This window comes from Acartia tonsa, chromosome 4 (assembly GCF_053477335.1).
Source record: "Acartia tonsa isolate MP-2025a chromosome 4, ASM5347733v1, whole genome shotgun sequence".
Classification (NCBI taxonomy): domain Eukaryota; kingdom Metazoa; phylum Arthropoda; class Copepoda; order Calanoida; family Acartiidae; genus Acartia; species Acartia tonsa.
Genome location: NC_137263.1, coordinates 15,683,757 through 15,710,804, shown reverse-complemented (window position 1 = coordinate 15,710,804; position 27,048 = coordinate 15,683,757). Strand labels below are relative to the sequence as shown.

Genomic DNA, 27,048 nt, shown 5'->3' with positions numbered 1-27,048 from the left:
AAAAATTTTACAAACAGAATTTAAAAACTTAACAGAAGTCAGGTTTATAAAATTAATAATTTTAAAGTGAAAGAAGCAGAGAGAAAACTGTATAGAACACAATCTGCATGTAAAAAAGTCAATCTCGATTCTCTAACACCTAAACGTTGGCAAAAATCTAAATTTAACAACTCAGTCATAGGTGTACAAATAGGGCAAGTATACCACCTTTGCTTTATATCCATTTGAAGAAAAAAAATTCACAGAAGTATGTAAACTTTTTCCGAGTATAACTCTATAACCGAAAAAATATATATCCATGAGATTATAACCGGTTCTAAGCCATGCCGAAGGATCATGTATTATAAACAATTTTCCACCAATATTAAAATAAAAATCATAACATTTATACCTTTCGGCCCCTCGAGGCTAACAAAACTGATTTTAATCTTATTTCTTTTATTTTGATATCCGCGGAAAGCTGTCGGTAGCACGATGCGATAAATAACTATTCTCCATCCCCCCTTTTAACACCCTCTTAACGAAAATCATTCTCGAGTAAAATTATTTTAGTGGGTGGGGGGGGGGGGGGTATTTTAGAGCCATTACTCCGCTCCCCCCCCCCCCCTGCAGTAACATTCGTAAGGCTTTCAAGGGACGACCTCAGAAGCTTTGGGACTAAGGTATGAAATACTAGGGTTGCCTTTTTTCAGTTTTGCTATTGATTCTATTAAAAAACGATTTTAATCGGATATGAGTCATTTATGTTATTTTAAATGCAATTATTCTAGATTTAACTAAAAAAAGAGAAAATTTACTTTTTAATATTTAATTTAAAAGAGTTTCGGAGTAAGACGTACAGAGTAGTGCGCGTATCTGGATCAGACTGGAAGTGTGGAGTCTATAAATATGAGTGCACACTACTACAGAGCCACAGTTCATCACGGACGAGCATACACACAACAACTAAGCTTGAGTCTCAATTCAATGGCAAAAAACTTGACATCATCTCTTAAGCTAATCAGGTTGGCATCAAAAGGATCTTAACTTGCAACATCATTTTTTTGTGTTTGCATGTTTTTATTTAAGATTCTGTATTTTTTTTCAATCTGAAGTGGCTGATAGTAAAGTTTATTTTATCAGCAGCTATGATTGATTATGCTTTGAATTATGCTATCAGGATATCTTTTTACGTTAAGTTGTAGTTTTAGGCTATTTTAAGAGTTGGAACAATCCCCTCTCAAAAAGACCTAAATTGCTGATTCCACAAGGTTAATTCGGATCCGCTATTCTTATATAAAAAGTAACAGGATGTCTGATATATCTGTCTGGCTGTCTGAACAGAAAGATCCCTGGATGTTTTTTAGGGGGTGGGGGTGGAGAAGAAGCTTCAAGTCCCTCCACAGATTATGACGTCATACGATAAAATTACCAATGAGAGTCCAGCATAAATTTTACCATTGGTCAATTACAGTGTATACTGGCCTCTCATTGGATATCGTATGACGTCATACTCTGTGGAGGGACTTTATCATCTTCGAGGGTGGACTTCAACCCTAATAAGAGAAATTTCCCGTTTCCCCCTTAAAAAAAAGTTTTGGGTGGTGGGTTGACCATCTCTCCTCCCAAATTTAAAGTTCCCCTCTAGGCCTGTCGGGGCGCAGCCATAGGTGTTTAAAGATATTAGTAGGATGACTGTCTGTCTGACAAACTAGGTTTACTCAAGATCTTTAATCGGTTGACTTTGAGTGTTTCGTATTTGACTTGGTCAGGTTTCAAGCTATATTATCAAGGGAAAGGGCAACAAAAAAACATCTACGCCCTATAATATTATAGTAAAACATTTGTAAAGATTAGTCTGTGAAACTTTTATATCTATATTTAACTATTAAGTGCAAAAAAAAATCATTTGCTTGGTCTCTTAAAAATTTTAAAAGTCCTGTAGGGATAAAGGCTTCAGCAATGGTTAGAGACATGTTTTTGAAAATGGCAAAACTAGGAATTTTACTAAAATGGGAGAAAGTTATCAATCCTGCAATCCAAGTATTTTTTTACGTTCATAAACATCCTCAAAACATTAAACAAGAAAATATATTTCTTCAAAAAGAAATATATGATTTTAAATTTTGCAACTCATTTGATTAATAAAATTTTTTTAGCTTTATGAAGTATTTGTGTTAGGAGTTGGAAACAATAGTCCTTAGGTGGATTCTAAAAAAAAAATTGTCCCACTATTTGCTTAGTGGGGCAAAATTGTTTTCGTGAAAAATCCACCAAAATCACATTAAAAATCTACAAAAACTAAACGAAATCTTAGAAGGGTTATTAACATAAGATTTTATTTAATTTTGTAGATTTTAATGTGATTTTGGTGGATTTTTCACGAATACAATTTTGCCCCTCTAAGCGATTAGTGGGGCAATTTTTTTTTAAGAATCCACCTCTGTTCTTCTTGGATGGCGGCTTTATACAAAACTAGCGGCTTCGCCCCTAGCCTCTAGGGGCTTTCCCTTAAGAGGTTTGATCAAACTAATTTTTCGTATTTTATAGATAAAAAAAAATAAGAAAAATTGGGGGGGGGGTATTTTTCATTTTTGTGGGGGTTGGGGGTGTCTCAACCCACAAGACAAAGATTTACGTACGGACAGACCCTATTCGTAGAAAATCTTCACTTTTTAAAAAGGGGATTTGAATGTATTGTCTTAGCCTAAATATCTCCTCTCAAATTTGTTTGCTTATTTGATAAGATATTCTTTTCAATAAACGAGAATAAAAATCAAAGAAGCGCTTCACAAATGAAAAACAATTAAAAATCTTGCGATAACATATGATCAACATAAAGATTTTGACAGACAAAGAATAATAAAAATTTATATTCTTTACTTTGTATTTTTCATTGCCTATAATTAGTAACTCATAGGTTAAATACTAAGAATGTTATAAAAATAAAAGAAGATTTCTGCACAATGAAAGTTCTTTAATTGCACAACCTTTGTTTGAAAGTCCTTACTATGTGTGCATGTTAATGAGTTGTACTTAATTGGGGAAACTTTATAGTGGCATTGAACATTTATTTTATAGTCTATTTAAAGAAAAAGAAATTGCCTAGAAATATTAGCATCTCATTCTCCACCTATAAACCACAGCCACCATCAGGCGCGCGGCTTTAAAACCTCAAAATCAGCTGCACAGCTTTCTCAGTCAGTAATTGAGCCTCAGCTTCTGTAGCAGCCGCGCGGCTTAGATAAATAATAATCCACTCGAAGCCTCATTTTACTTAGACACCCGAAGCCTTAGGCCTGACCCAGCGGTTTAAGGCAACTGTACTCGTTAAAATACTTAATAAAACAGCTTAGGCAAAACTGAAGCATCAGCCACAATCCCCATAGTCACCCTTAGCTTCAAGCGAACCCTTGCATTTAGCTACAGCTGCAAGGCTGAAAGCGCGGCCGTCGACCCGGCTAAAAACAATCAAACATTTGTTACTAAAACAAGAAAATTTTAATTTACAAAAAACAGACGCACACATAACAAAGAAAGACACGAATAACTTTTTTTCGTCTACTTGTGAAAATCACATGATTGAGTATTTATTTTAATTACAGAACAATCACAAATTCACAATTACACTTGCTGCACACATGTGCATTAGACGTGATTTATATTAGCAACTTTTAACTATGGAAATATCCTTTATATTCATTTGATAGTGCTTTTGATAGGAATAATTTGACTATAGTTAGGATTACAAAAAGAAATAATATTTCCTAGGTCATATAATATTGATATTGAATCTTGAAAAAAGAAATTTGCATAGAATGTTAGTCCTGTAAAGCTTAGATGATGTACTCTCTACACCAATTTCTGCGTAGAGACTGTAGACTCGTCTATAGATATGATGACATGCGGAAGAACTTTAGGCATAGAGTAGCTGCGCTAATAGAAACATTGGCTAAAAAAAAACAAGATAAATTAGATTCAAAGATTTCATAGTTAGTAAACATTTTCTAGTTTTTTTTAAATGAATTAAGTTTCATTTATGATGTATATTTGTATTGAACAAAACTAAAACTAAAGATTTTTGTAACGTTTGTAAGATTCCTTTTTTTGTATTTTGTTAATCTTTGATAAAAAAAATTTATGAACAATATCTAATGAAACTTTATTTTAGAGGAAGCAGATGTGACCTTTTATCACGCAGCGTTTCTGTAGATGCTACAAAGAGCCAGGCAGCCGCAGCGGCTTTCAAGGAGCAGCCGGTGAAAGATGCGGATTTAAGAATCAATATTGTGGCCCCTGTTCCAGGTAACATTTTTTTTATTTTGGTAATTCCGGCGACATATATTATTACTTGGATCTTACACCAGATTTTCATGTACTCTAATATAGTGAAACACACAGCGGGCTAAAATAATGATTCCATCTTCCACCCCCCTTAACTCCTTCCGCTCTTCTCATACTGGATGAACGAACTAACCAATACATGATAGGGGAAATTGCAATCTAAATTTCCCCTGTTATAATATTCACATGTATATTACATCTATTCCGGCGACCCAAAGGAGACAATACAGCTGAACAAAACAATTTTCCTTTAACTTACCCGCCGCCTTTTTATATATTAAAATATAAAACTTTGCATAAAGATTCCTATGACAAAAAAAAATAACCTTAAAATACCAGAAATTCCAGAGCCCATTTTGGCTATTTTGACACAAAACTTTTCCAATGTGTCAACCTTATTATTTTTTTTATTTTGTAGGTCCCAAATCTAAGGTGTTGAAAAATGAGTTATCCAAGATCCAGGAGATGTCGACAGTCTCCTTCTTTGCTGACTACGAGAACTCTCGTGGCAATTATATCAAGGATATTGACGGCAACACGTACCTGGACTGTTTCATGCAGATAGCATCCATACCTCTCGGTTAGATTTTATTCCTAATTTAAAAGTAACAAGATGTCTATCTATCTTTGTGTGTGTGTGTGGGTAGCTTATGATCTCGTTAACCGATCGACCGTTCTTCTTTACAGTGAAGCTTTTTATGAGTTCAGGGATAGTTTTTATTATATAATTTGGGATAGGGTACCTCCATTCCCCAAGATAAATGGTCCCTGGTAAAAAAAAACTCCTTTAAAACCAAAAAAAGGGGGTCAACTTCACCCCCTTTCTCTTAAAAGCCAAAAAAGGCCTCTAGGGTCTTGTCCACCTAGTACTAATTATATAAAGTAGTAGAAATTCTCTAAATAAATAATGTAAAAAATTAACTCTTTCAAAAAAAAATCCAAGGAGGACGATTTTCTTTGTTAGGTTCATCTTTTTAAAACAGTTCTTGAAAACAAGCTTTTTAAAATAGATTTACAATACTACATATAGATATTTTTTTTCTTAATCTGCTGATCAATAATTACAGTGCAGTTTTCCTTGTTTTTTATTTTTTTTATTTTTCCACATTCAAGTTTAGAGCGTATATTTTGACTTGCAAATAATTTGGTACAATTTTATTTATAACAAAGTGGACAACATAAACCCAGAACCGGTATTAATCCTGTGGAAATTAATCGGATTCAAAACGATACTGTAATTGTTATTTATCGCATCATATCATATACAGTTCTCCGTGGATATTAAGACGAAAAATTATATGATTAAAACTAAATTAATCTTATAATTTTTATCTTAATATTCGTGGAAAATTGTCTGTAATACGATGCTATACATAATTTTTCAGTAAGGTTAAGAGCCGGTTCTAATCCAGCGGATATTTATTGGTTTCGAAGCCATTCTAGAAATATATATATTCTGCCCAAAGTTAGTTTGTTGGTTCAAAATGGAAGTGTCAAAGCATATCACCCAATAAATTTATACTGTAGAAGGGGTAGTTTTGTTTATCATCATTGGAGATTTACATAAATTTATAATTTTTTGTATTATCCCTAAAGATTCTTGACAAAATATTAAGCTGCGTATTTGTGTATGTTTGTCTGTCACTCCTTGTTCTGTATGTTAACTTGTCTGTCTGTCTAATGGTTGCATTCCTTATTTGTAGCGGATATATTCTATAATTCACTTTGTCTGTCTATCGGTCAGTTATTCCGTAACGCTATGGGGAAAATGTTCTCCGCTGCTATTCAAGATAGACGGCTGATTTTTTGTGTGAAGATTCTCTATACCCTTGAGAATCCAATATACCATTTAATTTTATTTGTCCGTCGGTCTGTCATTCATGCTACAAAATGTAAAAAATATTTTTAAAAATACATGAGAGCGGTTTCGTGATTTTTTTCAATAAATCTATTCTATTAATCTTCTTGCCCGTATTTCCATTCTTGATTTCTTTTGTGCTTCGTTACTTATATATGTTGTAATCCTTGTTTTTAAAAAGTAGATTTGTCACTTTTTTAAAAGATAAAATTTATTATGGTTGGCTGTGCCATGTACTATCTATTTTGTTGTGTAAACAAGGAGCAAAATATCCATAGACCATTTATAAGACATGTGAAAATGCAGGAAATTATAAATATAAAAATTTGTACCAATTTTACATAATATCCAATACATATGTAAATTTAGTTTGTTTGGGTTTTACGTCAAAAATAATTCTATGAAACCTTTAACGAAGAAAATAGCATAAAAAATCACATGACTTAAAAAAAGCATTCAAGCCTTAACTAAAATTGAAAGTGTGTTTTAGAATTTTGTTCAGCCTTAGACCGTTTTAATAAGGGCATGAATAAAGTAGCACAATAAAAAGAAATTAACTTTTAAAAATAACAAATATTTTTGAGAATGCATTCCTTCAGTAATTCTATTTTCTGAAAACGAAATTTAGGAAAATAGGATAATTATAAAGATGCTTTGCATCTAAAGAAAAGGTTAAAGAAAACGTAAAAAATAAGAATTAAGGTCAACAATAAATATATTTGGTTAGCTTTAACTATATGATAGGCAGTAAGCTAGTAAGCAATTAAATTAATCATATTTTTACCTTTAACCAATAAATATATAAGTTTAGATGTATCACCCAGACAACTACCCGGTTAAAGTGCTGGGGACCTTTTTCGTCTGCTTGCAAATTGCTTTTTGCTCTTTTTTTGCGACTTTGCTGTGTTAATATTTCCGCTGCTATTGGCTGATATTCAAAGACCCGTGAACAGAATTACATGTAGCTCGTGCGCCCCCTCAATTATTTTAATTTAATCTTTAAACTAATTTTTTCAAAAGTGTTAATATACACGCGTGGATTGTGATTACATAATACCAATAATTTATCAAATGCCCTTACAAGGTTCATGGACAATAAAATTTGTTAAAAATAAAAATGCTCTGTGGGATATTATTCAAGCCAAAGTAAAGCAAAATAAAGTAATACAATCCAGCAAGTAAAGGGACATTGGGCTGTTTATTAAACTAGTCCCCAAAGTTTTATAATAACGTTTTCTTATGCGTTGGCAAACAAACTTTGGGGAAATTATTTGAATTTTGTTCATTAAGTTGAGTGTCCAAACGTTTCAACTACTAATTGTAATCTGCAGAAGTTTGTTTATCATTATTGAGAATGTATATCAATATATCGACTATTGTCCTATCCCTTAAGATCCCTGGCTTTCAAAAGAACCATTTAAATCAGGGATGCAGGGATGATATGTCAATGGACGATTAAATAAAAAAAATTTAACTGTGTTATATATAAACCACATTTTCAAATCTCCTGAAATGGGGGGGGGGGGGGACATATTAATCTTGAGTTGATATATCCCTGATAAACGTTTAGGTTTTGGGGGCTTGATCTTTCAAGTTTCTAGAATGATATGCAAGTTAGGCATTTACTACAATTTCCCTTATATCGTTTTGGACCAAAAGTGGGGATTTTTAGAAAAATGTATTTGTAATGCTTGTTTTAGATTAGGTTGGGTTAGGTAAAGGACAAGATATTCCCACAGGAATAGTACCCGGTAGGGATATGACTAAATGTAACGATAATATTTTTGTTTGTAATTGGTTTTATAGTATCTAACATATTTATTAAAACCAAGTATTGGTTTAAAACTTCATTCTCATTTGTATTTTTATCAAAGATGACGACATTAATTATACCAGATATTTTTTTATATATTTTTTTGTATAAAAAAAAAACATTTAAAGTTAATTGAACATTGATTATTGATTTATAATCATATATTTATCGTATTATTGACAGATATAGGAAATTGTAATTTCTATGGAAAATTTTTGTAATATCATAATTTTTTTTCAATTTCAATTTGAAGCTGAGTAGACAAATTTACTAAAATTCATGGTTTCAATATTATTTTTTTTTAGGTTACAACCATCCAGCAATCCTGTCGGCTCTGAGAGACGAGCACAATGTGATGGCCATGGCCAACCGTCCTGCCCTGGGCTGGTTCCCTTCAGAGGACTGGGTCCAGAAGATCAAGAACTCGATGCTGTCCGTGGCCCCAGCGGGACTGAACCAAGTGTTCCCAATGATGTGCGGCACCTGCTCCAACGAGAACGGCATCAAGATGATGTTCATGCGCTACATGCACAACCAGCGCCACGGCCGCACTGACTTCACCCAGGAGGAGCTGGACTCTACGCTGAGACACGAGGCTCCAGGATCTCCGAACCTGAGCATCCTGGCCTTCAAGGGCGGATTCCACGGCAGGACTGTTGGACTACTGAGTTGCTCCCACTCCAGACCTATACAGGGGGTTGATATTCCCTCCCTTGCCTGGCCTAAAGCTGATTTTCCTGTGTATAAATATCCTTTGGAGGAGAATGTTGCTGAGAACAAGGCAGAGGATGAAAGATGCCTGGCCCTTGTTGAGGAGCTCATGGAGAAAGCTGTAAGTAAAATTTAGGATGAAAATAATTAATATTTAATTCGATAAACCTAAGAAAATTCAAAGTTGATAAAGCTCAATTACTTTATTTTTTTTATAAATGCATATTCATTTTTTATGTTTATTGTAATTGTGTCGAAGCTTTTAATAGTGCCTTTAAAAAATGACGTCATAATAGCCTACCTTTGTTCAATTAAAATTTAATTTAATTTTTCTAGAGCAAGAACGGAGCTCCTGTGGCTGGAATCATCTCTGAGCCCATCCAGGCCGAGGGAGGAGACAACCACGCCAGTCCAGAGTTCTTCCAGGGTATCGAGAGGATCGCCAGGAAGTGGGACGTGTCCCTGATGATGGACGAGGTGCAGACTGGCGGTGGGTCCACCGGAGAGATGTGGTGCCACACCCACTTCAACATTAAGCCAGATATTGTCAGCTTCTCTAAGAAGATGTGCTCTGGTGGTATTTATTACAATCAGGAGCACAGACCTCCCCATCCTGGCAGGATTCTCAACACTTGGGTTGGAGATCCACACAAGATTATTCTTCTTGAACAGGTAAAAACACAAAATCCTTTTTTTCGCAGTAACGTATTGACACAATAAAAACTGTCCCGAATTTGTATTAATTTTGAGGAACACGACTCCAGTGACGTCATATTTTTCTTTCCCGAAAAAGGGAAGGGGGGAAGAAAATCTCTTCAAAAGAGATGGGGAAAATCCCCTTTTCTCCCATCTCTTTTTTCTTCCCCCCTTCCCTTTTTTTGATTTCCCCCTTCCCTTTTTCGGGAAAGAAAAATATGACGTAACTGGAGTCGTGTTCCTCAAAATTAATACAAATTCGGGACAGTTTTTATTGTGTCTAACGTATTACTCGGATGACAACATTTCTTGATTGTACCTTACTAAGCTGAAAAACAGGATTTAAAATAGTTTTATATTTTGTAAAAATACCATGTTAAACTAAAAGTTTATACAGAAGATATCAAAGATGTTATAATAATTATCAATTTAGGTTGTAAAAACAATTAAAGAAGAAAACCTGCTTGATCTGACAAGAAAATCTGGTGCAGTCATGATGGAGGGGCTGACCCAGCTCCAGAATGAATTCCCCGGCCTTGTGTCCAGAGTCAGAGGCAGAGGAACCTTCTGTGCCATGGACCTGCCCACCGTGCAGGCCAGAGACAAGTTCCTGGTGGACTGCAGGGAGTCGGGCGTTCACCTGGGCGGCTGCGGAAACAGCTCTGTCAGGTTCCGCCCCTCGCTGATCTTTACACCTGAGCACGCTAACATCATGTTGGATGTGATGCAGCAGGTTCTTAAAAAGTATTAAATAGATGGATCTCTCCGTAATTATAACAGGGATACAGGGATATGACAATGTATAGGATAAATATATATCCTACGTAATTTGATTTTTGTTAGAGCACAGACTTGAATGTTGATTAATTTATCTGCCATTGTCCTTACCTTCCCTGGTTACAATATTTTACCTAATTTTACATTGGTATTTTGTACCTAGTTTTACTCTTAATTCAATTTATAAGCATCACATTTTATATTTTTATGTTATGTTCATTATTTTATCATTTTGAATCATTTCTGTAGTATAAATTCATTTTTCATCTTATGAAATATCAGTATAAGCAAAATTTGGTTTAAAAATCACCAAACTTCTTATTTTACTGTAATATTAATGTTGCTTGAATTTAAAATTGAAAAATGAAAGAAACTATTTTATATTTTGTAATTAAATTGATTTTTATATTATTGTAAGGTGGTGGTTTACATATTATTTTCTTATTATTAATACAGATAATGTAATATTGTAAAATTAGAAAGCATCATCATTATAAATCATAATATTTATGAGCACCCGAGCTTAGCTATAAATCATGTACCTCTTTATATTTGTCAACTATATCAATATTTACTATTCTTGTTTCATGTAAAAATATAATTTTCAATGATATTTGTCTTTTTAAATGTTTAGTAAATTTGAAAAAAAGAAAATCACGAAACCTCTCAAAATTGATATCAGTTCTTACTGTTGTAATCTCGATATAAAAGTTTGTCTGTATGTAGCGAAGGATCTCTTTGACCGATATGGTTCTCCTTCACAGTGATCCTTCTTATAGGTCCAGTGAAGGTCTTTAACTATTTTCGTGGAGTGTACCGCCACAATCTCAAGAGAAACTATCCCCATTTTAAAAACAACTAAAATTGAAAATTAAAAAAATTATTTCAGATAACGAAATGCATTAGGGTATTTTTTCTTTTTCCAAAAAAATATAAAAATCAGATTTCGTCACATACAGTCTAGATAATGTATTTATAGTAAAAATTCATTTGAATCCTTTCTTAAAAAATTAACTAAATCTATTTTGAATTTTGGAGAAATGAACGTGAATTTTCAAGATCGAAGCATTTCTATATTAAGGTTTTTTCTTACATTAGTAACGAGTTGCTATAATCATAGATTTGTGCGCTTCATTGTCCAAATCAATGGATTTAGAATATACGTGGATATTATAAAAGGGAATAAGTTGTCGCCAATTTAGGATGCTAACATGGACATAATTCATTTGCTAGTTCGTTCATCCAGTAGGAGGGAGGGGATGGGGTATAGGGGGTGGATAGAGGATATCGTTATCCAAGCCCGCTACAAGTTTCACTTTTGAGAAAATGATAATCTGGTGTAAGCTCCAAGTGATAATTATTGCATTCCCAGTGCATAGTCTTAAGATTCGCCGTAATGTTTTCATCCTTGTTAATTGAGGATATATGAGCATTGAGTTAAGGGTCAAAACTGCATAATTTTTCTTTGTCAGGGCGCTCTCTTTGGGCTAGAAAATTTAATAGATTCTAATGGAAATGAGTCCTAGAAATTTTAGTAAATTTACATTTTCTCCAAATATATTCTGACCTTTTAACAATATTTTAAGCATTTATCTAATTTCACTTTTATGTTTAAAATTTTGTATTTTTGCAAATTGACTTAGACGTTGATCAAAAACTACTTTTAAAGTTAGGTTATATCTGAATGGTTTTTCTATAAGGGCTTGTTTAATTTCTTAAAAATAGGTACAAAAACGATATTTTTTTAAAAGTTAGTTTTTTGCTTGTTTTTTCAAGTTTGGAGGATGCAAGTTTGAGCTCTAGCCAAGTTATGCTATACTAGAAATATTATAAAGGGATAGTTGCATGCAGTGCATTTAACAAGTTTGATTGCAAGCAAAAGTTGCAGAAATATCATCTAACATATATAATTTTGTAGTACAATAAATAGCAATCAATTTGGCTCCACCAAATGGGTCATCATGCTGTTTTTGTGAAAACAGGACAGCCATTTATGTTCCATATATCTATAATAATATGATTTTCAAGTCTTGATATTTTTAAAACTATCTGGTGTCCTATATATGCATACAACTATTGAACTGAAAAAAATATGCAGTTCACTAAATTCTAGTTTAAAGGAACTTCGTGCAACTAACCCTTTTAAAGATTTTATGGTTATAGAGTAGTCCGATAAAAAATGTTGTTAATGTATCTTTTTTTCTACGCAGGGACAAGGGACCAGAATTATGACAATCATTTATAATTGAAAATTTACCCACAACCACTTCCCTCTTTCCCCCATTCATTTTGCCAAAAAAATATCCAAATTTTCAGCAATTTTCAATGGAATTAATTTGCTGAATAAATGCCCCTTACGTTAGATTACTGAAAGGCTAACAGCAAAGCATCCCTTATAATAATAAATTATAAGCAAGGTGTGATATTCAACGTTCTAAGTACACAAATATTATGAGCTTTGTACTAAGTACACAAATCTTTGGTTTAGTAATACTTTTATCAAATAAACAGACTTTATTTCTAGAATATACGTGGATATCATAACATGGGAAAAACATCGAACTCGTTTATTGGTTGGTTCGTTCATCCAGATTCCAGTAGGAGAGGTTGGAATGGGGGTAAAGAGAGTGGAGGGGATGGTAATGGGGGTGGATGGAGAATATCGTTATTTCAGCCAGCTACGAGGTTCACTTAATCTTGGTTTAGTAATACTTTCATCAAATAAACGGACTATAGTCCTATTGCATGGAGAATATCGTTATTTTAGCCTGCTACTAGGTTCACTTTATCAGAGTATATGAAAATCTGGTGCAACATCCAAGTAATAATATATGATTGTAAGGTGTGATATTCAATGTTATGAGTTCGGTACTAAGTACACATATCCTGGTTTAGTAAGGAGTGGAGGGAATGGAGGTAAAGGAGGTGGATGGAGAATATCGTTATTTTAGCCAGCTACGAGGTTCACTTTATCAGAGTATAGAAAAATCTGGAGCAACATCCAAGTAATAATATATCGATTGTAAGGTGTGATATTCAATGTTATGAGCTCTGTACTAAGTACATAAATCCTGGTTTAGTAATACTTTCATCAAATAAATAAACTATAATATTATTGCATTGGATGTAGAATATACGTGGATATAATGACATAGGAAAAACATGGAACTCGTTTATTGGTCGGTTCGTTCATCCAGTAGGAGTGAAGGGGATGGGTGTAAAGGGGGTGGATGGAGAATATCGTTATTTTAGCCAGCTACGATGTTCACTTTATCAGAGTATATGAAAATCTGGTGTAACATCCAAGTAATAATATATGGATTGTAAGGTGTGATATTCAATGTTATGAGCTCTGTACTAAGTACACAAATCTTTGGTTTAGTAATACTTTTATCAAATAAACAGACTTTATTTCTAGAATATACGTGGATATCATAACATGGGAAAAACATCGAACTCGTTTATTGGTTGGTTCGTTCATCCAGATTCCAGTAGGAGAGGTTGGAATGGGGGTAAAGAGAGTGGAGGGGATGGTAAAGGGGGTGGATGGAGAATATCGTTATTTCAGCCAGCTACGAGGTTCACTTAATCTTGGTTTAGTAATACTTTCATCAAATAAACGGACTATAATCCTATTGCATGAAGAATATCGTTATTTTAGCCTGCTACTAGGTTCACTTTATCAGAGTATATGAAAATCTGGTGCAACATCCAAGTAATGATATATGGATTGTAAGGTGTGATATTCAATGTTATGAGTTCTGCACAAAGTACACAAATCTTTGGTTTAGTAATACTTTTATCAAATAAACAGACTATAACATATAATATTATTGCATTGGATGTAGAATAAGAGATATAAGTTTTCCGGAATTTTAATGTAGGGAGTAGATTTGAAATCTGCATCAAATTTTAAGGATTTTTTATAAAATTCGTTTTTTGTATAATTCTTTATCTAAAAGCGGAAATACATTTTAAGTTAATTAATTTTGACCAATAGGATAGTTGGATTTTAAACTACCTGCGCTCTAATTGGTTGAATGATGTACGACATCCAATCAGAGCGCAGATTTTTTAAATCCACCAATCACGGATGCCAAAATTAATTAACTTAATTTGTATTTCCGCTTTTAGATAAAGAATTATACAAAAAATAAATTTTATAAAAAATCCTTAAAATTTGATGCAGATTTCAAATCTACTCCCTACATTAAAATTCCGGAAAACTTATATCTCTTAATGTAGAATATACATGGATATTATGACATAGGAAAAACATGGAACTCGTTTATTGGTCGGTTCGTTCATCTAGTAGGAGTGGAGGGAATGGGGGTAAAGGGGGTGGATGGAGGGTATCGTTATTTAAAATCATTATATCGAATCTCTATCAGCCATGACAAATTATAGACAGCTTTCCGTGGATACTAAAATGAGAAACTTAATATAGTTTTGCTAGGTCCAAGGGGCCGAAGGCCTAGGCTAACAAAACTTTTATCAATTTTATGATTGGTTTCAATATTCGTGGAAAAATGTCTATAATATGATGCTATGTATGAATTTTCAGTATGTCTGATACTAGTTCTAATCCAGCGGCGGATATAAATCGGATTTGAAGCCATACTTGAAAAAAATCATTATCTTATTGAATTTATATTGGCCATGACATCTTTTGCACAGAAGGCTGAATCAAGCAATTTTGCTTTTATTGTCTACGATGTAAAATCAATATATAAAATTAAATATCTACAGGAAAGGAGTTCTATTTCATTTGATTTAATTTAATAGGAAGCTTAATTTTGTTGTTTTTATTTATTAACTCCCCTCATATATGTAAATTTATATTAGATATACCATGTATGTATATATTATACTAGGCCGGATAAAGGATAAGCGATAGGAAAGAACGGATTAAAACAAGGAATGGAATACAAAAATAAGGATTCCTTTCAAAACAACGAATTATTTAACAGTGAGAGAGAGAGACAGAGAGAAGAGAGAGAGAGAGAGAGAGAGAGAGAGAGAGAGAGAGAGAGAGAGAGAGAGAGAGAGAGAGAGAGAGAGAGAGAGAGAGAGAGAGAGAGAGAGAGAGAGAGAGAGAGAGAGAGAGAGAGAGAGAGAGAGAGAGAGAGAGAGAAGGAGAGAGAGAGAGAAAGAGAGAGAGAGAGAGAGAGTTGACAGAGAGAGAGAGAGAGAGAGAGAGAGAGAGAGAGATTGTTGACAGAGAGAGAGAGAGAGAAAGAGAGAGAGAGAGAGAGAGAGAGAGAGAGATAGTTGACAGAGAGAGAGAGAGAGAGAGAGAAAGAGAGAGAAAGATAGATAGATCCATGGAGATCCATGGAAGTCAAGACTGGCTTTGTTAATGGTTTCACCTATACAGTCCAAAAGTAAATTAATTATTAGATATTCAGTGAGAAAATAATAAATTGAAATGTAAATTATACTGGTACCCAAAGTTTAAACATTTCTTTTCTCCTTCGTTGACTCAAATACTTTTTGCACTTTTATTAAATCTTGATGAGTTGGTTTAACTAGAAATTGTCTTAACCCTCAAGATACCAAACTCATATTACAAATGTATTGCAGGTTTTTAACCTAAGTGAGTATGGCAGATGTCCTACAATTAAACCTTTCAGAAATCATAGGAACATTTTGTTTGGCTGCTTTAGGTAGATTTTAATTGATTGCAGTCAACCCGCGGCTACAGTTCATAGTGTAAAGGAGTGTTTTGTTTTTAAAAGTGAAGCTTTTCTGATATTAGGGTCGATCCATCCGTACGTCCATCGAGTCCCTCCGTCTGATTTCTATAACAACATGGTAGAATGCTATAAGCGAAGCTTCTCAATAATCAAGAACTGAAAATTTAAGTGTGCCCATAAGCAGTTTTGCAACAAATATATTTACAATTTGGTCTAGACTTGTACATTTATATTCTGCTTTTTCAGTTCTGACACTCTACAAGTGTTAATGTTTTTTTGTCCTACCGTTTCAGAGCATCGCTTTTATGGATACTGTCATCCTTGTTTTTTTTATATTGCTTCCTTATGTGTGTGAATGCCTTAGCATCAAGGGTTGTGTAATCAAAGGCTTGGTTGTTCGGAGGACATAAACCACTCCTCCTAATGTTATCCAGGTTTTCTAAAATCTATTTTTGTATTTATCCCCCCCTCCCCTTCCATTATTAGAAAATATGTTTTTTTTATTAGATGAACACCATGAACTAAGGGAAAGGGCTGGATATATTAGTATTAATGTATTTATTATTAATACATACACACATACACACACACACACAAAGTCATTGTAAATGAATATTCTAATGACAGAGTGAGTGACGCTAATCACAATTCATACTTAAACTCAGGGAGGGTGAGGGCAATGGTCGATACATTAATTCTCACCCTTTTATCGATAAATTTGTACAAACTACCGAATCAGAATAATACACATAAGAACATTATAACTAACAAATATGTAACTTTTTGGCTTGTTGTCGAATTGTAGGCTTGATTTATAATGTCTAGCCTACAGAATAGACCTACGCCTGTGGCTTAACACGTAGCACATGCACTCGTCGTTGGGGAAGTGATGAGTTCGAATCTCAGCTCAACACTCCGTTAAGACTTTAAAATTGATTCCTACTGCTTCTATGTCAGATGCGCACTTTAATAGTTAAGGTATGGAGGAACGTCTTGGCCCAAAACAGGCGAAATTCATTACAATGCAAAGTTAGGACTTCTAGACAAAGGTGGTGCAGTTGGTCGTCTGTAGGATCTGAATCAACCTAATAGCCTGGGTGTTTGGCCAGAAAAGGAGAGATTGGCTACCCTTTCTATACATGATTGTTGGGCATGACTTTAAATTGTCACATGTACAGCAACCTCGCCTGTACTAGGTATTAGACTAGGTTTCGGTAATGTGCTTATACTTATGCTAAACCAGGCACGTGACAAAAATTGAAGGAAAAATATCTTGGTCCAAAATCAGGCGAAGTTCATTACCAAAAACAGTTTGTACTTACAGACAAAGATTTGTGTAATAAAGTTAGTTGTAATGGGTATATAACACATAAAATTTAGGCTTTGTAACTTAAGTCATTAAACTGTTTTTAACCTATTTTTAAAGCGTATATAAAAAATATACTATGATACCAGTAGAATGAGACTGCAGAGCCTAAATTTGAATTAAGTCCCCAATAAACTTTTTTGGGGGGATTTAAATATTAATTTTTACTGTTGCTGTGATCATTTTGACCGAAGCAAAAGGTCTTTTTTTATTTGGGTAAAATTCGTAGCTTTTAGAGTCAGTGGCGTGCGAAGCACTTTGTCTAGGGGGGGGCATTTTGAAGATTTTGTAAAATTTTGCCCCCCCCTAAATCAAAGTGCCCCGGGGGGGCACTTTGCTTTAGGGGGGGGCATTTTGATTATATATACTAATTTTAAATAAGGGCGTTTTAAGGGGTGGGATTATTTGATTATGGGCCTTCTAGTCCTTATCCCTTCTTCCCCATCCCTTCCCCCATCCCTATTTCCCATTTATATCCCCCATCTCTTCCCCCCACCATCTCTTCTCTCCCATCCCTTCTCCCCACCCTGCAATGACCGAAGGGAAGGGAGCTAGAAAGCATCTTGGAAAAAAAAATACAGAAGATAATTTAACCTCCCCCCCCCCCCCCCATATACATTTTTTATGGGTGGAAGGGGATGTTATAAAATCTCAGCAGGAAGGATGAAAAACCCCATTAAAAAAAATTTTGGGGGGGTGGAGATAAAAACACTCATTTTGGAAATAATTTACCAAAAATTAACCTAAGATGTAAAACTGATTTTAAATATTTCTTTATTGTATGACAACAAGGATGACAACATCTTTAAGTAGCAAAGCACAAAAAAAAACATCCGACCTCCATGAATTTTTAATAGTTAATTATACTCCATAATGATGAGAATGTTAACATTAAGTTTTAGCCTTCTATCTTTAATTGCAGTTGAAAAAATCACATTTCCCCTTTACTGACATTACGTACTGACAGCCATAGTGGATTATAGAGAAGCTAAAAAGTTATATTAACATATCCTACCCTCTTTAAATGGCACTTTAAAACTCTGTTAATTTTTGATTAAGTGGCGTTTCCAAGGATTTATAAGAGCGGTGTGTGAAGCGCACCTAAAAATATTTACTCCCCCTTTGAACTAAAATCAATTAAAGACAACAAGAGTGGCGTATTTTATCAAGTTAGGATTATAGAGTGTAGTTAGTTTTAAGGGTTTTTAATGAAAATTCCAAATTTACATAAAAAAAAACATGTTTTTTTGTAAGGGTATGTACACAAAAAAAATGATAAACTTATCCTGAAAATAATATGACATCATATATATAGTTATACAGACAGACATACAGTGTTGAGAAAAAGGCTTAGATAAATATCAATGCTATTTCTTTATTATATAAAATAACTTTGTGATTAAATATTTGTTGTTTACACATGTTTTTATAGAAATAAAAACAAAATATACAATATGATAAAAAGCAGAAACCATTAGGAAGGGCGCGAAGCGAAAATTTTTTCTTAAAATATGCAGGAAGGGAGGGGTTTTTGGGCTATTTATTACACTAGTCCCCAATATTTCATATAAAATTTTCTTATTCGTTGGCTCAACAACTTTGGGGACTTGTGTACATACCCTTACAAAAAAACATGTTTTTTTATGGAATTTTGATTGGTTGGTTAATTAAGTCGAGTTTCCATACATTTCATCCACTAATTGTAATCTATATAAGGGGTAATTTTGTGTATCATCATTGGGGATGTACAAAATTTCTTTGGTAAAAAGTTTATATTATACAAAATAAAATACTTCCTATTACCTGGCTTGTTATGTTCAGTGAAAAAAGATTATAACCTAATTTCTACACTAATTAGAAAATTTGGTAAGGTTAAATGAATAGTAACTGTCTGATTGGCGCGAAGCGCCAAAATTTTTTTTTTTTGGTATTTCTTGATCTTTTTTTTGGAAACTGGGATAGTTTTGCTTTTTGTAGGGTAGGGGGCAAAAAGGGGCATTTTTGTTGACCAGGGGGGGGCAAAATGGGGCATTTTTCAACATTAAGGGGGGGGCAGGGGGGGCGATGGCTAGGGGGGGGCAGGGGGGGCGTTTTGGTCGCTAGGGGGGGGCGATTGCCCCAAACGCCCCCTTCGGTTCGCACGCCACTGTTTAGAGTGTTTTGCTTCATAAATATTGTATTCTGTTATAGAGTAAAATTAGGCCTTATGATTTTACTATAAAAATTCACTAAAAAGTTAATTCTTTTTAATATATCAACGAATTAACATTAACATGTTTGTGTTCTCTCACTTATTTTAAAAACATAAAAAATGGCTGTAAAGGGTTAAATGTCAACAAATGTTTATGCAATACAACAAATTTATTTTTGTCACATATACAAATGTGTTATAAAATAAGATTATTCAAACTTATCTTTTAAAATAATTTTAAAAAGTATGTATCTATTATGTGTATGGTTTTCATTCTTTTCATTTTAATTAAATAAAAAATATTTAACTACATTGGAAATAAGTCACTTTGTGAAAACACTCTTTTTTTGAATTGTAAAGAATTATATAAAACAAGACTTCTTATTGGTTAGATTTCAGAAGTATTTGTTTTAATGCAAATGTTAGATTTTTCAATGAAATTAATTGTTTTGGGGAAAAAAATTATTTCCAATGAACAGAGTAATGTTTTTTTGGTGAATCCTAAAATGGTGGGTCCGGCTCTCTGGCATATCTCAATTTTGGCGAACTTAAAATTTTGCAACGCCTTAGTAGAAACAAAATTAATTTATATTTAGAATATATACATTCTGTATTAAAAAGCAATTAAAATTATCAAGAAATTTAATTTTGTATAACAAAAATATCAATTTGATTTTAAAAATTAGCGATGACATCGCAGACAACTTCGTATGAAACTAATGTAAAAATTTGAGTTACTTCTAGGATGTCATGACACTTTTTTTTAGTAGCGAAGCTACTCTATTTCCAAAATGTCCATCTATACTTAACTTTGTCATAAATGGAGTAGGGGAAAGGTGATTTTCTCAGCTACTATTCAAGATAGACACCTGAAACTTCTTGACACCATTCATATAATCATTTTTGAAAACAATGGCAGTTGTAGGTAGCTTTACCCCTTCCTTTTTTGAGTGGGGAGGAGGGGGACGGGCATTGAACGCTTCCTTAAACCTTTTATATCATCCTCTATTACAGCAAGAAGGTTGTGTGCATATTCCCTGGTTGTTAAAAAATTTCCGACCGTAAGTCGTTACCTTGATAAAACAAACAAATAAACTATTAGGAAACCATTGTTTTAGAGTTCCTCAGGTGTTTTCTATCTAATTTTATGTGTGAGAGTCCACATCTCCATCCTTGGGGTTACAGGATGCGAACAAACAAGGCAGGATCATGCAGGTGAAGAACAAAAATATTTTTTTTTTACTTAAACAAAGCTTTTTACATTACCAATATATTAAAAGATCCTATAGTAGTCCATATCAATTTAAAATATAGGGTTTAAAGTCATTTTCAGGTTTTGGGTATGACCTGCATAAAACTTTAAATGGCTCCTATGAAAGCACTTTTAGACTAAGATAATTTTATTTTTAAACTCCAAGCTTAAACTAACATGTTAACATGACATATTAAAATGTCATAAGAATCTGCCGCTATTTTCCCACCAACCGCTAACTGCAGTGGCAGACAGCTTCCAAGTACACCACTGAAGTTTATATTTTGAGAATTCTAATACAAAATAAACTTTTTTTTTGGAAAAATTGCTCTTCTACCCTCAAAAATAAAGAAAACTACAGCAGCTTAAAATCTTTAAAAAGGGCCTAACAAGGATGACAACATCCATAAGTAGCGTGGCACAAAAATCGTGGATGGGAATACATACAAATAGAATGAAAGAGTAATCTTTAAAATCAAGAAAAGATTCACTGGAAAAAATAAACACAAAACCTTATTTTATTTTCTATAATGATTGACATACCAAAGGCCAAAGTAAATTATATGCTGGATTTAATTTAGATATCAATAACTAAAAAAGATTTGAAAATCGGACCATAAACACCAAAGTTATGGTGAAAAATTTGAAAAATACAAATATAGCCTAAAACCTGCTAAAAAGCAGTCCGACCGCTATGAATGTGTTAAAGCTAATTATGCTCGTTAGTGTTGGGAATGTTGACAAAAAGTTTCAGCCTTCTATCTGTCATAGGAGCCGAGAAAATCACGTTCCCCCCACTTTGTCTCCAACCGAAATACGGACATTTTGAATTATAGAGTAGCTGCGATACTAAAGTAAAAGGGTAGGAAATACAGAAATTCTTTATAAAACAAACACTCTTTTAGACGGACTAAAAGACATTTTAAATTATAGAGTAAATTGCAAACAAATAAAAGATTCATTTTTCAGCTCTATTTGTTCCTGCAAACATTTTAAAAAAAGCCTTTCTATAATTTTGATCGGTCCCCCCGCCCGTACGTCCGTCCATACGAATTAGAAAGTGTAGCAACTCTACCAAGAAAGTCTGTACGTTCATTTAACCCTTAACGGTCGGAAGGGGGAGGGGGGGGGCGTTGAACGCCCCCCCATCCGGTTTTTTCTATCTCATTTTCTGTGTGTGAAAGATAAAGAGCCCATACTGCTTGACTTTTTAAGTGTGGGTATGACACATAACTGAGAGTTGGAATTTTTTGAATATCTCCATCCTGGCGGGCACAGGATGCCAGCAAACCTGGCAGAGTCATCCAGGTAAAGAACAAAAATATTTTTTTAATTAAACAAAGCATTTTATCTTACCAAAATACTAAACTATCCTTTAGTAGTACATCCTCATATTAAATACAGGTGTTCAAGTCAATTTCAGGTTCCAGGTATGATCCTGCAGGTCCTGATCCTCCAGGTCTCCAGAAATCTTTAAAAGGCTCCTGTGGCCGCAATTTTTGACTTAGAGACTTCAAACTTCAAACTTAAGCTTTTCTTACATGTCTACATAATGTATTAAAATTTCATAAAGATCCGCCGCCGTTTTCCCGCCGACCGCCGACTGCGGCGGCTGGCAGCTGCCAAATATAGCTGCTGCCGCTGAAATTTATGTTTTGATATTTCAAATATAAAATTTACATAAGAATAAACATTTTCTGCAAAAAAATTTTCTTCTAGCTTCAAAAATAAAAAAATTACAGCCGTTTAAAATTTTTAAGTAAAAAAGGACCTAAAAACAAAGGTTGTTAAATAAAAGGGTGAAGGAAGCAAAAATTGACTTTGACTTACTTAAGGTCGGAAATTCATCATAACACAGGGGACTTGCACAAAAAAATTTAGCCCTCTAGCTCTAATAGGAACTGAGATAATAAGGGGGGGGGGCGTTGAACGCCCCCCCCCCCCCCCCCCCGACTGATTAAGGTGCGGCAAGGGGCCCGACTGTTAAGGGTTAAAACATGCTGATTTGTAACTTTTTTGACAACATTTTTTGTATGAAATAATAATTATAATCGACATTTTAGAATTGTCATATCAATTTCGAATTTTTCATAATGATTCCTATGACAGTTAGGCACAATTTAGAACAGTTTTGTACGAATAAGAAAGCGTAGCAACTCTATATTATCTATCAGAAAGTCAGTAACTCCATTAAAAGATGCTGTTTATCCTTTTTATCTGGTTTTTAGAATAATGATTCCTAGGAAAATAAGTTAAAGTATTATAAGCAAGGCATCTCTATAATCAAATCCTAAATATGAAAGTATGTCCTTTTACTGATTCCTATATTTATGCAATTTTACAAAAAATGTATGTACAATTTTGTTTAGACTTGGAAATTAATGTTCGTAATTTATTGTTTGACTGTCCTTCCTTCTGATTTTAGAGCTTTGATTTTATGGATGTTGTCATCCTCGTTTTACTTTAAAGTGAACACATTTTATATTCTGCGAATAAATTGACGCCTAAGCTAAAGTCACCCGTTACTGTTGAAATGAAAGATAATCAGAAATAAAATATGATACATGTATAAAAAATCAATATTTTTTATATTTTTATTCTCAAAACTGTTTAATTAATGGTGGTGAATTAACCACTTTTTGGTACGCCCCCCTTGAAACGCCTCTATTATTCTACGTTCAAATTGATAATAGTACACAAGGTTATTAGGTACATTGTTGTATTGATTTTTTAAAGGAAAAAAGAAATTTAATTTTAAAAGATAATTTAATAACAACCGTTCGAGATTATATTAATCAATAATAATTTTTAGATTTTTTCGTTTAATTAAATTCTTTGAAATTTTGGCGATAGTTCTCAGTGAGTAAACATACAAAATGAATGTTGTTATATATTTTTGACTTTAAACAAATGCTTTAGTTAAGACAAATTAGTTGTACCAAATAATTTTTTTAGTAGAAGAACTACTCTATAACTCAAAATTTTAATGTGTTCGTCTGTAAGAATTGGTATTTGAAAAAGCTAAAGATTTTAACTGCTATATAATAAAGATGGCTAAATTTTTATGGAAAAATTATGGTTTCCTCAAAGGGACTAGTTGAGCAAAGAACACCGCAAACACTCTAAATTACAAATAAATTGAAAATAATGAATTCGGAAATTTTTAAAGTGAAGCTTCTCTATAATTATGGTCGATCGGTCAGTCTGTCTGTCCGGCCGTGACGGTTAGCTCTTTTTGTTAATTTAGACATTTTTTCTTATCAATTAAATAATTTTGTATGTTGATTCCTATATAAGTCAAATACGATTTAGGAAGCATAGCATCTGTTAAGTAAATGTTACTAGAATTTCTGTATGTCCATTTCAAACATGTTGATTTTAAATTTTTTTTTGCGATAGTTGGCGATAATTGAAATAATGATTCCTAAGACAACATTGTACAGTGTTTTAGCCGAAGCTTATCTATAATTAAGTCCTAAAAATGTAAGTATGTCCTTAAACAGTATCCTATATTTAAGCAGTTTTACACTCTACAAATGTTGATGTGCGTTTGACCTACCACTTCAGATCTTTGCATTTATAGATGTTGTTTATGAATGTTTTCATAAAATCATAATGTTATAATAATTTACTGTATATGCACAAATTTATATCCAATAATATTAACCGTTCCTAACCTCTCTGGAGGGCCTTAACCCTGTCAGGATTATTTAATATTTCCTAAACTAATCTAACTCAACCTAACCTAACCTAACCCCTGGGAAGGGGGGTAAATCCTGGAGGGTTTCTGTTATAACTAACATAACTAAACCTAACCTAACCTAATTTTACTGAGCCAAAGTGAATCTAACCCCTGCGGAGGTTTCAAACCCATTAGGCTACTCAATATTATCTGACCTTACCTAACCTTACCTAAACCCTGCAGGGAGCCCTAATCCTGCGAAGCTACTCTATATTATCTATTCCTATCTAAATAAACCTAACTTAACCTAAACTAACCAATGCAGGGGACCCTAACCCTTTTGGGATACTCAATATTAATTAAACTAGCCTAACCTTACCTAATTGAATCTAAAATAGCCTGACTCCTGGAGGCAGCTCTAACCCTGCAGGGTTACCCAAGATTATCTTACTAAACCTACCCTACCTAACTCTATCCTAACCCCTAACATAACGGGTCTACTCAATATTACCTAACATAACCTAGCCTAGCTTAGCCTAACCTAATCTGACTTAATCTATCATAACCTAACCCCTATGGATGTGCTAACCCTTCAAGGGTACTTAACATTACCTAAACTAACTTAACATAGCCTAACCTAACCTAACCCAACCCATGTGGAGGGCCCTATTTCAGCGGGACAACTCAATATAACCTAACCTAATTTAATTTAACCTTGTTTAACCTAATCTAAACCCTGTGGGAGGCCCTGACCCTATGGGGCTACTCAATTTCATCTAAACTAACCTAACTAAACGTAACTCAATCTCTGGAGGAGGCCCTAACCCTGTGGAGCTACTTAATTTTACCTAAACTAATCCCTGTGGAGGAGAGCCCTTACCTTGTTTAACCTAACCTTACCCGTGCAGGGGGCCCTAACTCAGCGGGGCTACTAAACTTTACCTCACCACTGCACTGTGGAGGGCCTCCAGGGCTTTAATCTGATAATTTTTCATTTTTAATATCCGAGGAAAGCTGTCTATAATACGATGCGTTAAATAATTATTACTCAGCTTTAAAAGAAATCAGATTTCAAGTCTTTAACTTCCCTCATGTCCAATTGTTGAAATTTTGAAAGTTTTTTAAATCTGCCGTTTGAATCATATTGTTTGTTACATCTATATTTAAACCTTTAAAGATTTTATATTTCTATAAACCATTTCAAAATTAATTTATGATATACATTATTTAATATACAACATTCAAATATAATTTCTTTATTTCATAAATAACATTTTCTACTTTTCATCCCTATTGTTCTTAAAGTGTTAACTCAGTATAAACTTTGTACTTTCCCCCCAACTAATTTGTCTAACTACGCCTCCCACAATACAAAACTGTATAAAAGTCGTAAGAAATTAAGACGGAAAAAACTCGAGATATTTGTCATGCACGTAATACGTGGACCCACCATTTTAGGGGTCACCGTTTTTTTATTGTATCAATATAAAGTGAATTATATAAAAATGTTCTGTAAGCCACAATATTACCCGAAGTAAAAAAAGAGCTTTTGCTTCGGTCAAAATGATTACAGCAACACTAAAAATTAATTTTTAAATCCCCCAAAAAAAGTTTATTGGGGACTTAATTCAAATTTGGGCTCTGCAGTCTGATTCTTTAGGTGTCCTAGTATATTTTTGACCCCCCATTCAAAAATAGGTTAAAAACAGTTTAACTTACTATTTTACATTCTGTTGATTTGTATATTTCAACAAAAAGAAATATTTTCATCTCGCTTCTAGAATTTAATGTTTTTCCCGTTTAAAAGTTGAATTTAAAACTTGATACGGTTTATATTACGCATAATAAAAGTAGATATATTGTTTGTTTTCAACATGTTGTAATCTCTCGGTGGGATGGTAATTAATTAAAAATATAGATTTCAATAAGCCTAGTATATTGAATATAATATGGAGTGTTTATCAGCTTTTATGTCCATTGGCGTATTCACAACTAAAACATTGATTGCAAAACTTTTCCCTTGAGGTCCTTATTGAGCATAGTAGTTTGTTTCTTCTGTTTAAGGGCTATTGAATTCTATTAGGTACCTTTTTGCAGCAACTCTGACCTAATAATTTAAAAGACAAAAATAACAAACCACCAACTAGCAAAAGTTTATTTTTATTCAAGATTTTTACATTTTTTTACTGTTTTATCCCACTCACCAGGAGACCCATGGCAACCAGCCATTTCTAACTGCATCCGGCCCAAAAGGATATTTAAGTTGGAGGGCGAAGCAAAAACTAGGAATAATATGTACATCAGAAGTAAAGCAAGAAGTAAAGTTTTCATATATTGTAATAGTTATTTATCGCATCGTTTTATAGACAGTATTAAAATGAAAAAAAAAATATAGGAATAAAACCAGCTTTGTTAACCCTGAGGGGCAGAAGGCACGGGCTAAAAAACTGGTACTAATTTTATGGTTTTTATTTGATTATTCTTGTACTTCGATGCTACACATGATTTTTAAGTATAGCTAAGAGGCGGTTCTATTCCAGCGGATATTAAAGCCATGGTTTCAAAGCCTTCATTGATGCACTGCATATAACATGGGTGTAGAGTGGCTGTGCTTCTTTTTAAAAAAGTAGAGAGGAAAGAAGAGAAGGGGAATAAGAAAGGATAAATTGAGATAAAATGTAAA

General features: G+C 33.5%; 1 protein-coding gene across 1 annotated transcript; it reads left to right on the top strand.

The window, feature by feature from the left end:
• Window positions 1–846: 846 nt before the first annotated feature.
• Window positions 847–10,791, top strand: LOC145316249 (4-aminobutyrate aminotransferase, mitochondrial-like). The gene is made up of 6 exons (XM_080156669.1): window positions 847–1,004; window positions 4,151–4,284; window positions 4,742–4,903; window positions 8,300–8,826; window positions 9,042–9,377; window positions 9,835–10,791. The coding sequence occupies exons 1-6, from the start codon at window positions 889–891 to the stop codon at window positions 10,150–10,152; spliced, it is 1,593 nt and encodes a 530-aa protein (XP_080012795.1). The 5' UTR covers window positions 847–888; the 3' UTR covers window positions 10,153–10,791.
• The last annotated feature ends 16,257 nt before the right edge of the window (window positions 10,792–27,048 follow it).

Excerpts from the sequence above, each read along its gene's own strand:
- LOC145316249 (XM_080156669.1), top strand. The coding sequence starts at position 889 with ATGAGTGCACACTACTACAGAGCCACAGTTCATCACGGACGAGCATAC. Across the intron at positions 1,005-4,150 it reads TCATCTCTTAAGCTAATCAG|AGGAAGCAGATGTGACCTTT; the intron begins GTTGGCATCAAA and ends ACTTTATTTTAG. Across the intron at positions 4,285-4,741 it reads TATTGTGGCCCCTGTTCCAG|GTCCCAAATCTAAGGTGTTG; the intron begins GTAACATTTTTT and ends TTTATTTTGTAG.